The sequence below is a fragment of the Leuresthes tenuis genome, unplaced genomic scaffold (assembly GCF_036924035.1).
Source record: "Leuresthes tenuis unplaced genomic scaffold, fLeuTen1.0.hap1 SCAF_21, whole genome shotgun sequence".
NCBI classification, from domain to species: Eukaryota; Metazoa; Chordata; class Actinopteri; order Atheriniformes; family Atherinopsidae; genus Leuresthes; species Leuresthes tenuis.
The window spans coordinates 30,491,859-30,507,630 of NW_027325375.1; the positions used below are offsets into that span (position 1 = coordinate 30,491,859).

General features: G+C 44.1%; 4 protein-coding genes across 4 annotated transcripts; 3 read left to right on the top strand and 1 right to left on the bottom strand.

Moving 5' to 3' along the window:
• The first annotated feature begins 4,184 nt into the window (after positions 1-4,184).
• On the top strand, positions 4,185-5,716 carry LOC140279667 (uncharacterized). Its single transcript, XM_072374829.1, has 4 exons — positions 4,185-4,312; positions 4,754-4,808; positions 4,900-5,226; positions 5,335-5,716. The coding sequence occupies exons 2-4, from the start codon at positions 4,772-4,774 to the stop codon at positions 5,430-5,432; spliced, it is 462 nt and encodes a 153-aa protein (XP_072230930.1). The 5' UTR covers positions 4,185-4,312; positions 4,754-4,771; the 3' UTR covers positions 5,433-5,716.
• Positions 5,717-6,845: 1,129 nt separating this feature from the next.
• bud13 (BUD13 homolog) lies at positions 6,846-10,118 on the top strand. Its single transcript, XM_072374559.1, has 10 exons — positions 6,846-7,012; positions 7,140-7,227; positions 7,868-7,952; positions 8,032-8,256; positions 8,514-8,803; positions 8,888-8,996; positions 9,110-9,248; positions 9,334-9,515; positions 9,705-9,786; positions 9,865-10,118. The coding sequence occupies exons 1-10, from the start codon at positions 6,873-6,875 to the stop codon at positions 9,956-9,958; spliced, it is 1,434 nt and encodes a 477-aa protein (XP_072230660.1). The 5' UTR covers positions 6,846-6,872; the 3' UTR covers positions 9,959-10,118.
• Positions 10,119-11,331: 1,213 nt separating this feature from the next.
• On the top strand, positions 11,332-13,619 carry snrnp35 (small nuclear ribonucleoprotein 35 (U11/U12)). Its single transcript, XM_072375486.1, has one exon. The coding sequence runs from the start codon at positions 11,498-11,500 to the stop codon at positions 12,173-12,175; it is 678 nt and encodes a 225-aa protein (XP_072231587.1). The 5' UTR covers positions 11,332-11,497; the 3' UTR covers positions 12,176-13,619.
• LOC140280195 (uncharacterized) lies at positions 13,185-15,590 on the bottom strand. The gene is made up of 5 exons (XM_072375487.1): positions 15,251-15,590; positions 14,938-15,081; positions 14,506-14,595; positions 13,461-13,722; positions 13,185-13,385 (listed from the first exon to the last, which is right to left on the bottom strand). Exons 2-5 carry the CDS (start codon positions 15,032-15,034, stop codon positions 13,280-13,282), a joined length of 555 nt encoding a protein of 184 aa, XP_072231588.1. The 5' UTR covers positions 15,035-15,081; positions 15,251-15,590; the 3' UTR covers positions 13,185-13,279.
• Positions 15,591-15,772: the final 182 nt, after the last annotated feature.

Below are 15,772 nucleotides of genomic sequence, written 5' to 3' on the forward strand. Positions count from 1 at the left end.
CACCAGCAATGATCTTAGAGAAGCAGCTGCTGCTGCCCATCAGTCTGGGAAGGGTTATAAGGCCATTCGCTGGTCAGGTATCTCCCTTAAAACCACAGCTCGGCTTCCATTGACCAGCAAAGGAAGTCTGAAGGAACCTCTTAAAAAGCCTCAAACATACAACAAAATAAATGTGAATTAGATACCTTTTCATTGACTGGTTTGATGTGAATTAACTAGTCGCATGGTGGGGCATCAGGGTGGCAGTATAGGCTCCATTACTAGTGATTCAGTAGAGGAAGTAGTTGTCCAAACTGTACTGGACATCCACTCCATCCATTCTTCAGGACTTACTTTCATTTCTGGGAATGTCAGCCCTTTTCTTCGTCCACAGGCAGTTTAACAACCATCCACACTTTGAAAATATCCCACGTAGCGATGACCTTGATAACCCACACAAAGGGCAATGGGTCAGTGCCACACATGTGACTTCAGCGACTCTTTAAAGGTCCAAACAGCAGCCTGAAGCCTTTCAAATGAGAAAACTGTTGAATTAGCCTCCTATTCAAGCACTTTGGCTGAACAAACATGCTGATATGTCTTGATGCAGGACTCTCAGGGTGCTTCTGAATGTGTATAAGCTTCAGAGCGGTACTGTGTACTACTTCATGAGGTTATGACAGCGCTTTCAGGGTGTATCTTGAGTCTCATCCAATGACGGTTGGGACAGGCTTCTGCTCCGCCTGCAGCCCTGAACAGGATGAACAGGATTTTCTGTCTGATTGTCTCTAATGATCTGAATTCAGATGCTAAATCATTCTCTCTGTCATAATGTTGGATTGGTGATGATGCAGGTGGCATCCAGAAGTTCTGGTGAACCTCTAAACAGCACATGACCCAAGGAGGCACCGTGTGATGCTGACTGTTTACCCACATCCAGTTCACTTTGTGAAATTCCTCTTAGCGGCCTCTGGGTGGAGTTCCCGAGCCGTTAAAGGAGTCCCTTAGCAGGACAGTGCCGGAAAGTTCTGGATGGGCACAAATTTAGCAGATGACAGAATGCAGTGATATTATGTGAACACAATAGGATCCTTCAGCAGGTCAAAGTAGAAGAGCAAACAGTGAGAGTGACTTCTTTACTCCAGTGACTGAACGATTATGCTTTGTTTTGTCTTCTATCATTTATATCAACATATTTCCATATGTTTCACATAAGCATATAAGCGTTTAATAAGTATGCTTTAATCTAATGGTCATAGATGCCGGTTTCTTTCCTCTTCAAGAGCAGTTCTTCAATACATCAGGTCCTGGATTATAGTACATGATAAGTGATCATTAACTGATCTGAATTGTAGGGACGGCAGATCTGAAGTAGGCTTTAATCTGGTTTGGTGCATCAGATCATAACATTCATGTTTAATTACACACTGTCCGTTATTAAATAAGTTCAAAAAGAGTTGGAACGCTGTAAAATGCCCCAAAACACCCCCAAAAAAACACAATGCCATGATTGAAAATATCATAAAGCAACATTTTAATCACAATAAAAGATTAAAAGAAAGGTTTCAAATGTTGAAAGAGACATTTTAGTATTTCACAAAAAATATTAGCTCGAATTTGTGGCTGCAACATGTCTGACAAGGACATGTTTTAGCATCCAGTCTGCTTTTACCAACAGTCTGTAAGCGTTTGGTAACTGTGAAACCTCCCGTGGGATGGTGTCCCATTCTTATCTTACAGGCCAGTCCAGCACCTGGACTCTTCCAATTCAAAGCCATGCTGTTTCTGCAGAACTATCCGAGGCCTTTCCTGAAAAAGACGTAAAAGATGGAAGCATTTGATGCTCTAAAATCTGTGTATACCTTTCAGCATTGATGGAGCCTTTCCAGATGTGTAACATACCAGCTCCACAGACACTAATGCCCCCACATACCATCAGAAATGAAAGCTTTTGGGCCGAGCGCTGATAATGAGGCAGATGGTCCCTCTTCTCTTTAGTCTGGAGGACACATGATTTCCCAAAAGTTTCACATTTTAATTGATGTGACCAGAGAAGAGTTTTCCACTGAGCCTGAGTCCATTTTATGTGAGCTTTGCCCCAGAAAAGACGGTTTCTCAATCCTGTTCAGCTCGAGCTTTTTCCTTTCATGATAGAGGTTTCATCTACATTTGAGGAAGGCACAACGAACTGTGTTTACAGACAATGATTTTGAAAGTGCTCCTGAGCTCAGGCACAGATTTCCATGACAGAATCATTTCTCCCCTTGTCCTGTCCAGCATCATGGCAGCAGAACTGTAATCTGAATAACATTTTATGCCAAACACATTTGCTTTGCCAAGGGAAGCTTTCTACATGTAAAGCTCCCCTTGTTTCCCAAATACTGCTCACTTAGAGATTTTTGTTGCATTACATTACTAATAATAACTAGTAATAGTGCCGAATCTGACAGGGAAAGAGGGAGAGTAAAGAAACAGAAAGAAACTATCAGAGACAACAAGGAAAAACCAGCCGTTACACCTGCAGAAACCAAACAGAAGACTGTGGGGGCCTGTGGGGATGAATGGGGCTGAACCTGACAGGGAAAGAGGGAGAGTAAAGAAAAAGAAAAGGGACAGAAACAGAAAGAAACTATCAGAGAAAACAAGAAAAAACCAGTAGAAAAACCAGTAACCTGCAGAAACCAAAGAAAACAGCCCAGAAGACAGCTCACGGCCTGGGGGGGCCTGGGGGGGCCTGGGGGGGCCTGGGGGGGCCTGTGGGGAATCCAGAAGGAGAACCCCCAGAAGCACCCGTAAGCAGACAAACAGAGAAGAAGAAAAAAAACAAACATAAGCAGCAACAACACCAGCAGCAAGCACATACAACACAACCCACTGGCCCTGCCAACCAGACACGAGTCGAGTGCTGGATCCGGGCCTCATGAGCTGGAGCGCCACCAAACCCCCGGCAGAGGCCCCGCCCAAGACCCTGAATCAGGCCTGTTTTAATGCAGCGCTGCCTGAGAGCCTCACAGTCACAGATACTTAGTGTTGATCCAGATCCTTTGAATCTGTCACAGTTTATGTTTAATCATGTTTTCAGGTTCTTGTCACGTTCGGTTCACTCACATCGCCTGGCTCATTGTTCACAGCTGCACCTCCTTCACTGATCCCTTCCTCCACAGTATTTAGCCTCCTGGTTTCCTTTCAGTCACTGCAGAATCCTCACCATCCCTCCATTCCACAGCCATTGAAAGCTAAGTCTGGTTTCATGCCTCATAGCCTTGTTAATATAATCATAGTCATAGTGTTTATTCATCGTCTTGTTTTTTTATAGCCTTGTTTTGTTTGTCATAGTCTTTTTTCCACGTTTGAATCCGGCTCTGCCGCGCTTTTTGTTCTTGTCTTTTGTCTCCCTGCTTTTTAAATAAACCTTTAGTTGGAAAATAGCTGCATCTGGGTCCCACCTCTCCATCGTTCCTGACAGAATCCTTTGATTTTGAAACAGCCTTCGCCCTTTTACTGAGACTCTACCTCTCTATGGTGCTCTTTATCTTATCGACCTGTTGCCAGTAAACAGCATTAGTTTCAACAGTTTCCAGCATTTTGTTTCCCTCATCCAAACTTTTTTGAGACAACATGAGCAGATAATTTTCATGACTAGTAAAATGTCTAATTTTAAATAATTTTTTTTCATCTGTAAATTATTGCATTCTGTTTTAATTTTTTTACATTTTGCAAAGTGTCTCAACTTTGAATAAATTTAATCTAAAAGCAGAAGGTAATTGAGCAGTATGCTGGTCTTTGCACATCCTTAGCCTTTGGAGTCTATAAGAAAAAGAAAAAACCTCCACGAAATGATTTAACTTAGTCATTGTGTTACATCACCAACGATATATAAACAAAGCACATTATTATTATGCAAAGCACTTTGTCTCTTTGGGATTCATATGAAAGAGCAAATAGAAATCAGGGGGAGATTTCCCCCACTGAGATATGAAGGGCAAATCCGGACAGGATCATTCGATAATGATAAAAACAAAGTGGGGAGATGAAAGGGCGGAGAGAAGGTCACAACATCCTGCTGGTGAAAATGATGACCGAGTTTCACCTCAGCCTGCCCAGCCCATGTCCTCCATCAGACACTGCAGAAGAAAAAGGCGAATCAGCACTCTCTGGTCCACCCACATCCCTCCCACTGACTCCCCACTTCTGTGTGCTGCTCCTACCTCATCTCAGAAGCGTGACGCTCTGCAGTGCTGCGCGCCGAGGCAAATACGAGCCGCTCCATCCCCCCTCGACCAGGGCAGAGCACGCAGGAAGGAGCTGCCGTTTCATTCAGTCCTGGCAGGAGGTAAGACTCCTCAGACTCAGCGGGAATGGTATGAATAAAAGAACTGTCCTCAGATCAGGATGACGAGGAACATGTAGCCAGAAGGGAAAGATGGAGATTACATGTTCGATGTGTGGAGAGATAGCTGAACGTTTGTCAGAACTTGGCTCAATAACTGTGATGTTTGGATTTTAAGAGTGAACTGAGCAAAAGGAGCTGATTCGGCTCTGAATAACATTGATTTTGGCCACCGTGGGTCAAGTTCAGGATACAGAGCATATATAGAGGTTCCGCAGAGGTTCTCAACATTTTTGACTTGTTATTGCTGTGTTTACTTCTTTTGGTCTGTAATATCTTTAACAGAATGAGCTCCCAGCCAGCATACATCAGTTTGGCGAGTCACTGCTGGTGTGTTTACATTCATTTTCCAATCTGCACGTGTCTCCTGTGTTTGTTTCGCAGTTGGATGGGTGCGTCATCATGCTCAAGTCTCTGTTTGTATATGGAGTGCTGGGAGGTGAGAATACAGCGCAAAATACCTTTCAAAGTCAAATATTTCTTTGTGTTTATGTGCAATCCCACCACATGTCTGTTGTGTCTTGCCCCAGTGCTGCTGATCCCAGTACAATGTCAGCTTATCTCCGTGTGCGTTGAAGAGGACAACGACCTGAGAGTGGACTGTCAGATCGAGCCCAAGGCCAACAAAATCAACAGCTACGAGTTCTCTTGGTCCTTTGGAACCAAAGAGACCCTCATTAACACCAACGTCTCTGGTTCAGCAGCAGAGATGCAGTTCAGAGACAAAAGTGAAGTCGTGGAGCTGGAGCCTCACGGCTACAGAATGACTCTCTCTGGCTTCACGGACACGCTCCCGCACAACACCACCTACATATGTAAAATATCCGGCCAGGTTGAAAGCGTCACTGTAGAGAAAGGTAGGTGATGTAGTCAAGAAACGGAGGTAGTGGAATGTGAATAAATCAGTGGAAGAGCAGTTCAATAGGTTTTAAAGTGCTTGCATCCCTGCCTTTCTTCCTCTGTAGATCACCTTGTGCCGTGCTCCGCTGTGAGCATGTTTCTGAGGAGCTCCTGGACCTGGATTGTTTGCCTGCTCCTCATCTTCTACCGCAATCACTGCTAGAAAATTAACAAATAAAAAGGAAACATGCAAGCTTTTGCAGATGCAAACACATCTAAGAACACGTCTGCCTCTGTCTGCATCCTCTAAAATCTACCAACTCTGTCCCTCCTTTTCGTGTTTTCCTCCCACAAAACCCTAAAATGCTTCATAATGTTTTTGTTGATGAAGATGACTCAAATGTTCAGAGGTGTTTTGCTTCAGAGATGCACACATTATGTAATAAATGCACTAAGTAAATAAACTGGGAAAGATGCAGCTTGTGTTTTCCAATAAAGGGATACAGACATTGATATGCTGAGTATGTTGTGTTCATGGGGCCAACTGTGTATTTGTTTTTATTAGAGATTAGAGTAAAATTAGAGTAAACTCTGTACAATACAGCAGTGCATCAGTCCGCCATAATACAGGGAGTAAGGGCGTTACTCACTTGGGTTTCGTGTGTATTTTACACAGTCAACACATCTCCCCTTAGGCCTTCTTTAAGATCAATGCTTCAAGTTGTTTTGCTTTGCAAAAACAAGAAATTGGGTAGAAAAACCATAAGTTGATCAAGCAATGATGGCTGGGACACACATTAGTTACCTTTTGAAAGACGCTATTTTACTTAAATTCCATTTTGCCTTAAACCAGAACAGTGTCCGGTGTTGTTTGACACGTTCAGTTCGTCCCAGTAAACAGATTGAAGGATAACTGGAGTCCAGTTCTTGGTCACCAAGAAGAGTCCCAATATCAGAATTGTATCGTCAGCTCATGAGCAGAGTTTGGAGACAAAAATGAGGTGGTGGAGGTGGATGTTTGCAGATAACCCCGCTACACAACACCATCAACATGTGTAAAATACCAAGGAAGGGTTGAAGGTGTTCATCCCCTGGATGAAAGATATTACCTCCAGTAGGGGTCCTTAGGCAAGACCCCCTTACCCTATCTGCCTACCTGTAAGTCGCTTTAGATAAAAGTGTCTGCTAAATGCATAAACATAACATAACATAACATAAGGTGTAGATGGAGGTAGATTGCTGTGTGTCTGTTCTCTTCTTCAGCCTCAAACATTTTTGCAAAAAAAAATAGCCACTTACAGCCTGTAATATTTATTTTAAGTGATATCATATGTCTTGTGCTGTATATCCTCCAAATACTACATATACAGTAGCATTTGTGTCAATAATGACAAAAAAAATAGGTTTTTATGTATAATTAATGAAAAAAAGGACTAAAATAGGACTAAATGGGGACAAAAACATCTTAATTATTCCTCTAAAACAGCTGCTCTGGTGTGGAAAATGTCAGTGTTTTTGGTGTTGCTCAGTCCAGAAGATGCAGCTGTATGCAGGCTGTAGTAAAACCACAATAAGTCGCATTACCGGCTGAGTCACCTGGCGCCTGTCACAACTGCCATTATTGATCCTCGGCGCCTTCCGTAGTTTTCGATAACATACAGTAATGGCTGCTTCCACTGGTAGCGTTAAAGGAGCGGAGCTTTCTAAGGCTGAGTACCTAAAACGGTATTTATCCGCTGACGAAGGTTCAAAGAAATCAAAAGGGAAGATAAAAAAGAAGCGACGCGCCGTCCCTGAGCGGGGGTGAGTGGATAAGAAAGTTTTAACCGAGCTTCGGAGGACACGTCGTGTTTATGCTAACCGTTTCACGTTTTCAGTCTCTGTTGCTGTTTCTTAATGTCTGACGTACTTTTCCGTGTCACTGTTCAAGACTGAAAATAGTAGACGATGACATCGACTGGAGACAGATGGTCCAAGAGCAGTTGGAGATTGAAGAGGACGAAGAAGAGGCTCCAGTGGTAAGCGCCTGGCTAACGTTAGCTTTCTTGCTAACCTGAATCCATCCATTCATTCAGTCCGTTAACTTTGTTAGGGCCACATAAAAAGCTCGCCGTTTGCCTCACTTATCACGACATTTATCTTTTGACATTTATCTTTGTTAAATGACCTGTCAGAGTAGTATCTGCTTGATTGATTTGTGTAAATGTAAATGACCATCTGGTCTTATAAGGGGATGTTTGAAATAAGATACTTTGACTGGGCTTATATCCCATAGATCCCATCAGATGGGTATCTTGGGAGGCCAGGTGAACACTGGGGGAGGCTGTTGTTGTGGGGGAGCACTCTTTCCCAGCAGAACATAGCTGATTAGTGTTACTCTAAGTCTAAGTGTCAGTAGTTTTAATGATGTGGCTGATCAGTGTGTCTGTGATTCTGTTAATTTGCTAATCAATTGACTTATAAAAGTAGCTCTAATTGGTATTAGGTCTGAACAGCAAAATTCATGTCCAATATTACCAGAAATCAGTCCTGCTCTTGATGGGCTTTACTGTTTCCAGGCCTGTCAGAGAGTCAGTGAATTTTAGGAGGTAACTTCCTCAGTATAAACAGTAAGTTCTGTATCACTTCACTCTGTTTTAAAACTCTGTCTCTGCTCAGATTGCTGAGGTCATCGATGACCGACCGGAGGAAGTGAAACAGCTGGAAGCCTTTAGGACCGGCAACAGATGGAAAATAGTTGGAGGTAAGTAAGGAACAACTAAATAACGTTTGTTTGTGTGTTAAACAAGATTGTTACTTACTCCAAGTGTCCTGTGCTGCAGCGGATGAGAATGAAGACCGAGAGCAAACGGAGCCTCTGGCATCAAGCAACATTCGCCATGATTCGCCAGAACCGTCACCAAAGGGAGGGAGCCACGAGTCTCCTGTCAGAAAGACGAGACACGACTCTCCGGACGCGTCTCCTCCGAGGCGAAGCCGCCACGACTCTCCAGATTTGTCACCACCAAGGCAACATTCAGGGAAGCCAAGGAAGGTGCAAAGTAAAGGTAAGTGTTTTTATAGAATCTGGTTTCTATCGTCTTGCTGAATCGCAGCAGAAAGTAGAAATATGCCTCCATTCTCCACCTTTTTTACTCATGGAAGTGTGTAAAAATGCCTTAATAACAAAAGTCCGACTGAAAAACGTGTTTATTTGTTTGTTTTTTGTACTTTTTCCCTTGATGGGAACGTCTGCTGGAAGTCTTAGGCTGAGCAATGCTACTGTGTGTGTTGGGATTGAGGTTTTCATCTATTTCTCCTTTAGATTCGTCTCCCACCAGAAGACAGACGAGTCCATCACTGCCAAGCAGAAAGCGTTCGCCTGATCTTCGTCAGAAAGCCCAGAAAAGGCACGATTCAGATTCTGATCAGTCACCCCCACGGAAAAAGCCACTGAAACGAGAAGCTTCAGACTCGGACCAATCTCCCCCGAGGAGGCGCTCCAGGACAAAAAGGGGCTCCGACTCTGACCAGTCTCCACCCAGGAGGCGGCTGGGGGCCGGTAAGGACTCGGATGGAGACCTGTCACCGCCTCGTAGACCCGGCCACTCGCAGGTGAAAAAACGCCGTAGAATTTCATAGATTCACTTTAAACCTGATCTGTCGGCATTTCTGAAGCGTTTCCTGTTTGTCTTTCAGGATCAGAGGATGCTCTCTGGTGGAAAAGCAGGACTGGTGTCTGTCGATGTTTTAAGGAAAGAGCAAGAGGAAAACCGACGCCGAGAAAAATACAATCAACCACTGGAAGGTTGGCTCAGTTTTGTATGAAAATAGATTTGTTCTGTCCTGTTGACCTGCACCTTTGAAGTTAAATGATAAAGTCAAAACTGTTTTTAACTCGTTTATCTGCTCTCCGTCTAGTTGAATCCCGCAATGCCCAGACGGTGTTCCGAGACAAGAGCGGTAAAAGGAGGGATTTGGACTCGGAGAGAGAGGAGCAGAAGAAGAAAGCAGGAGAAAAAGCTGCAAAGGATGAGAAATACGCCCAGTGGGGAAAAGGGTAAATTTCCAAGGCTACACGGAGACATTTTGTGCACGTAAGAGGTGAAATGTGTCATTTATTTGGGTCAAAATGTGCTGTTTAGGTTGGCTCAGACCCAGATGCAGCAGCAGAAACTGGAGGATGCGATACATGAAGCCCAGAAGCCGCTGGCTCGTCACCATGACGACGAGGATCTTGATCGCATGTTGAGAGAGCAGGAAAGAGATGGGGATCCTATGGCTGCGATGCTGAGACGGAAAAAGGGCCGCAATACGAAAAATCAAGGTTTTTAACATTCTTCTGCATGTTTTATTGTAGTTAAACTTATTTAAATGGAGACAAAAGCAGTAAAAAGAGGGATTGGGACAGGTCGGGAGAGCCTGACAGCATCACAAGTTTCATTCTTTGCACATGAATTACAAATAATTGCAGCCCAAAGAATATATTTTCAAGCATCTTTCTCTCTTTTTGCAGAGAAACCCCGCTATCAAGGCCCTGCACCACCTCCGAACCGGTTCAACCTTCAGCCAGGTTATCGCTGGGATGGAGTGGACAGGTAGCGCTTTGGATCATTCGCAGACAGAAGACCCACTGGATGCTGATTTAATAGAAGTGTTTTCGGTTTGTCCCACAGGTCGAATGGATTTGAGCAGAAACGCTACACACGGATCGCTGATAAGAAAGCCGTCCAGGAGGCGGCTTATAAGTGGAGCGTGGAGGACATGTAAAGGCACCAGAGCCGGATCCGGAGCGAGCTGCTCCTGCTGTTGAAACAACTGTAAAATACTTAATGATCTAATTAACTGTAAAATAGACCAAACAGCAGCAGAGCCACAGGATTTTAAGGTTTTTGTTATTTCCCAATTTTATTAAATATTTTTTTCTAAAGTTTTGTGCCGAGTGTTTTATCCTCTGAGAGAAGTCTGGAAATTGACAAGATGAGGGTTGACACATACGTCCTATAATGGAGGCATCCAGTGTTTTTGTGCTGCTGTTCTGGGACCAGAGTAAGATGCTGGGTCACTGGTCTGAATGGCTTCTTTACTGCTGGTCTGATTGCTGAATGAGACTCAGTTATAACATCTTGCACCACATCACTTCTCCACACTGTCCTTTAATCCAGTGTCCATCCCGGCTCCAGCTCTTCTTCTGTGGTGCTTTAGCTGCGTTTTCCAGCACTTCTGTCACATATCAAACATATTTAAAAACCTGACGAGGAGAGATTAAAGACTGAGGCTGAACAAACCCACAGTCCTGTCATGAAATCCTTTCAGATACATGGATCCTTGGGTAAATTTCATTAGTTTGCATCCACACACATTTAAACTCGACATTTTATTACGTGAAACAATATCGTTGTTGTCATGTGGAAGTAAATGTTTTATTTTTGAAGCAGTTTACAGACCACTATGTGTGGATCAGGGACGTCAAACTCCGGTCCTGGAGGGCCGCTGTCCTGCAGGTTTTAGATGTTTCCCTGCTTCAACGCAGCTGAATCAGATCAATGCATCATTAGCAGGTTTGTGCAGAACTTAACAATCTTTCAAAGAGCTCCATTTAATCTGAATCAGGTGTTGGAGCAGGGAAACATCTAAAACCTGTAGGACAGCGGCCCTCGAGGACTGGAGTTTGACATCCCCTGTTTTAATGCAAAGAAAAAGCTGGCAGGTAACTGGGAGTTACCTTTCTGCTTATATTTTGTATGCATATAGTAATCTAATCTCTGCCCCCTTCTTTGAATTAACTAGTTATGAACTACACTCTACCAAATAGTTGTATTTTAATCCATATCAAGCGTTAAGAGTTAGGAATATATATCAAGCATTAAAATACAACTACTTGGTAACTGCTTCAGTATAAAATAATTGTAAATATAATTGTTTGAGTTAATTTGAATTTCGCCCACTGGGGGATGAATAAAGTATTTTTATATTTTTAAGAGTTAGGGAAAACTACATTATTCTATCTTGGAATATCCCAAAGAAAGAATTAAATTCAGAAACCCCTTTGCACATGGATGAATCTGAAAATATAATCTTAAAACTATATATTTTGAACAAACTGGCCCGGTAGGAACCATTTGAGATCGTGGCGCTAGTTTCCACACGGAACGTCTTTATTGGTGCACTGCTGGTTTGTTTACCGTCTGAAGGAACAAACGATCCTCGGTACAAATGTTTCGTTTAGTTTTTATTCAACTGTTGACCTATTTGGAGAAATAGTTGTAAATCTGCTGCTGAAACCCGCTCAGTTCTGAAACGGTTAAAATGGCGGACTGGTGTCCGATAGCGAAGGCTTACAACCCGCTGAAAGCTGGCAGCATCGACGGCACGGACGTGGAGCCCCATGACCGGGCGGTATGGAGGGCCATGTGTGCCCGTTACAAGCCCAACAAAGGCGTCGTTGGAGACCCACTGCTCACGCTGTTTGTGGCGCGTTTGAACCCCCAGACAACCGAGGAGAAGCTGCATAAAGTCTTCTCCAAGTACGGAGACATCCAGCGGCTTCGGCTGGTCCGGGATATCATCACCGGTTTCTCCAAAGGTTACGCGTTCATTGAGTACAAGGAGGAGCGGTCCGTGACGCGTGCCCGGCGGGACGCGAACAAGCTGGTGGTGGACCAGCACGAAGTGTTCGTGGATTTTGAACAAGAGAGAACCCTGAAGGGATGGGTGCCGCGGCGCCTGGGCGGCGGGCTCGGGGGGAAGAAGGAGTCCGGCCAGCTGCGCTTCGGCGGCAGGGACCGGCCCTTCCGGAAGCCCATCAATCTCGGGGCCGGACCGACGCAGGAATGGGGAGGTGACGCGGGCAGAAGCTGGGACAGAGGGGGGGGCAGAGGTAGGGAGGACCGGCACCGAAACAGAGAGGCGGATTGGGGCAGCCGGGAGAGGAGAGATTACCGGGACAGAGAGAGGGATGACCGCAGGTACCGGGACAGAAGATGAGGCGGCTGGAGAGGAAGCAAAGTGGCGCTGAGAGGAAGACGGTGACAGCCATCCTTCATGTGCCAGCTGCAGGTGTTTCAGTGCAAATCAGACTGAATGTGACCGGTCACCACGCTGGTTTAGGCTCAACACATGTGACACATGGACTGGACTTCAGACTGGACTGAAAAGTTCCTTTTTCTCTCTCCACCAACCAGAGAAACATTGTGTAAAAACTGCTTTTAATGAAAAGTTTTTGATATTTAAACTGTCTTCACGGTGCAGACTTCCTGTTTAACGGAAGTCTCGTGTTTAAGTTTAGTAAATCTCTGCAGTCCCTGACATTCTGTGTTCGCCCGCCTCTCTTTGGATGAAATGGGCCCACAGGAACACCCTCGTAATATTACCACTTGTCATTTATAATTACAAACCTCTGAGGGTACATGTTGACATAACTGACGGCAGAACTTCTTGTTGGAAATAAAACTTTCAGTTTGAGGTTTGGTTGGCTTCTATAATTGCACATTTCTGCAAGAATTAGGCAAAGTTTGGGTGGGAAACTATGGTGTCGTGTCAGCTTTTTGTATCGTAAGAATTTGGTGTTTAGACTGGATCTGAACTCGGTTAACCTCAAAAGCTTTAACAGAGAGCAGAAAACGGCAGCAGAGTGACACATACAGACCCTCCTTTTAGGATTATCTGGGGTTTTATTTCAGTGTTTGCATGATTGTGATCATGGAATTCATGTGAGTGTGACCCATTAACTCATCAGACTGACCTTCAGCTTGTTGCTGGAAGGAACTGATGCAGCAGTGGGAGAAGAAGAGTCCTGCTCTGCCCTTTGTTTCACCTAAAGTCGCTCTGATCTGAGGGGAAAGCCATCTGATGCACCACCCAAAGCTGCCCTCGTTATGCAATGTGCACAAAAAGCTGAGATTGATTTCAGTATGACAGGATTCCATCTTATTGACATGAAAGGGACAACATCAGCACAAACAAATGCTCTGATGTGGTTGGTAAATGTGACTTTTTAAACATTTATTTGTTACAGATGATCGTGCCACAGATTTTAAGCTGAGGGTGTGACTTTCTGGTTAAAAGCTTTATGCTGGACCAGCTTATTTCTTATGTACGAGCAGAGGTGATGTTTGGTTGTCCGGAGGAAGCCCCCCTCGGGTTCCTGAGGTTCCAGCCCGGGAACGCATCTCTCTGGACTGTGTTGAACTCGAACCTGTGAATCAGAACACACTCAGATGAACTGTCTCTGCCTTAAGCTGCAGGACACTGTTGATCATTCCCTTCTCACCTGAAAGCAGGGTTGATGCCGATGTTGTCGGGCTGTGGGAGGGCAGGTGTCCTCCTCATGTGGCGGGAGGACGGAGGAGGGAAGTCCTTCTGATACTGAGACCTCATTTCTCTTGTGCCTCGTTCATTGTTCAGGACTGGTGACTTTGTGTGGTCGGGCTCATCCTCTTCTGCTTGTCTGTCCCTGCTGCTGTTTCCTTTTCCTGTTTGTCTTGAGGATGGAGGATAAGGATGGAGCTGCGAGCTCCAGGGGGGACGGGCTCCTGAAAGGTAATCACAGCCTCTTTAAGGCTTTCATTCAATGTAAAAGTAATTAAATACACCATAAAATGATGAATCTTTGAGATGAAATAAAAAACAAAACAAGTTTAAACAGATTTTTAAGCTTTTCCACCTTTTGAACCTTTTTAGCCGCCTTCATTTACTTTCTTTGTCAAAAGTTTGTCCCTAATGCAGTTTTCCCATATTAATTGGTACCTGTATGTTATTCTATGTAATTTTATTTATTAGTTGGCATTAAGAGAATCATCCTCTCTCTGTATCATTTAATAATCTCCTTAAATATTTGTCTTAGCTGTTTTATAAACTACAGAAGAAACTAAACGTAGAACAAATAACTGAAGTGCAGTAAAGGCCTGACTTTAATGCATCACAAAGATGGAAACCAGATGTTTGGTCTGGGACTTATTTTCCTGTTTGTGTTTCTGTTCATTTTTCCATTTAAACTGAAGCTTTAAAAAAGTGGCTTTAATTCCTAAAACATTAAAAACCCCTGAATTAATGCTGAGACTCTGCACTTTAAACTCAAACTCACTTATGACTGTTACTCAAATATCTCATGAATATTAGACATGTTAAACAGGCTAAAGGTTTAATTAAAGAAAGGTCTTTCATAACTTTACTCACCTCATCCCAGAACATATCCCCAAACACAGCTTGCTCACCCATGTGTGTGTATTTAGCAGTGAGGCGCTCATATTACCACACAAACAGAACTCTGAGTTTATCTTGGAACAGATGAGATTAATTTAACAGAAAAAGGAAACCTTTGCCTTGTTGTGGGGCAGGTCTGAAGCTGAAAGCCTCTTGGGATGTGGTCTCCATCCTTGCAGGTGTGTCCGGGTAGAGGAGAAATCCTAAGGAAGTAAGAGGGAGGTGTCTTTTTAAAGTGCCTGATTATAATAACATTAATTAATTAAGTTCGCCCTCTTTCAATTCCAAGGTTTTACACATCGGAACAACCTTCCCGGATCGTAGAATTCAGGAAATACAACCTCAGACAGACAATGACCCATGATGCATTTATAAATTAGTCATAATTCAAATACATAACACACACTTTAAAGGCAATTAGTCCTATTCCTGAACCACTGAATGTTCTGCACTCACAACCTCGCTTCTTAAAGCTAAGAAAGACTGATCTCAGCACAGGAACAGCCTCGCCTGTTGCCGGGTCTAAAGGAGAGGCGAAGTTTTACCTGCCACTGTTGGCGGCTCCCCCCGGTAGGGCCGACTTCGCAGAAAGAAGTCATGGTAGCGGCGGGGTTGCTGCAGGTGGGCATTTTCAAAGAACATCCTGTCTGATGGCTCCTGGATCCCCAGAGGCTCTAAATCACTTTTATCTAATCAGACACAAACCACAGACATCCCTTCAGTTATGATATGTACTTAGATGTAGTAAAAGCTGCCCGAAGCCTGAAAAATATCCTCCTTTCTTGTATCTGGAATCCCAGCTGGTGTACAGCGTGGTGAGAAAACAGCTCCAAGCACAGTTTTTACTGTGCTGCTTACCTTAGGTGTAGAACTCATAAGATGTCTGCAGGGTTCCTCTATACTGTCTGCATTTTTCTGCCCTGAGTGTAAGGTTACACACGGAGCTACTTAAAGCCTGTTTATTGCTGTAGTCATGGTGTCCCATTCTTCTCCAGTGAGTGGCAGATAGAGTGGTAACCAACTTGAACAATGAAGCAGCAGGACCAGCAAGAGAAAGCTGAGACTCTGCAGTGGCTGCTTGGTTTGAAGGAGGAAAAAGAACAACTGAGGCCTGGATGATCTTTTCCAGGAAGCTTTGATTCTTTAAGGGCCAAAAGGAAAGAATAACACATCTACACAAGTTAAAAGTGTTGGGATGAGCCTTGCACTAAAGGAACAAACATGTCTTACACTTGCACAGTAGCAAGTAATGATGAAAAGTGAATCTGAGCACACACCCAGAGAGGAAAAGCTGACAGAGACTGAGTGGTTGCCCCGGAGCGTTCGGCTGGCGCTCAGCAATGCTCTGAGTTTCTGGCAGAAATCCCAGCGATATTTCCA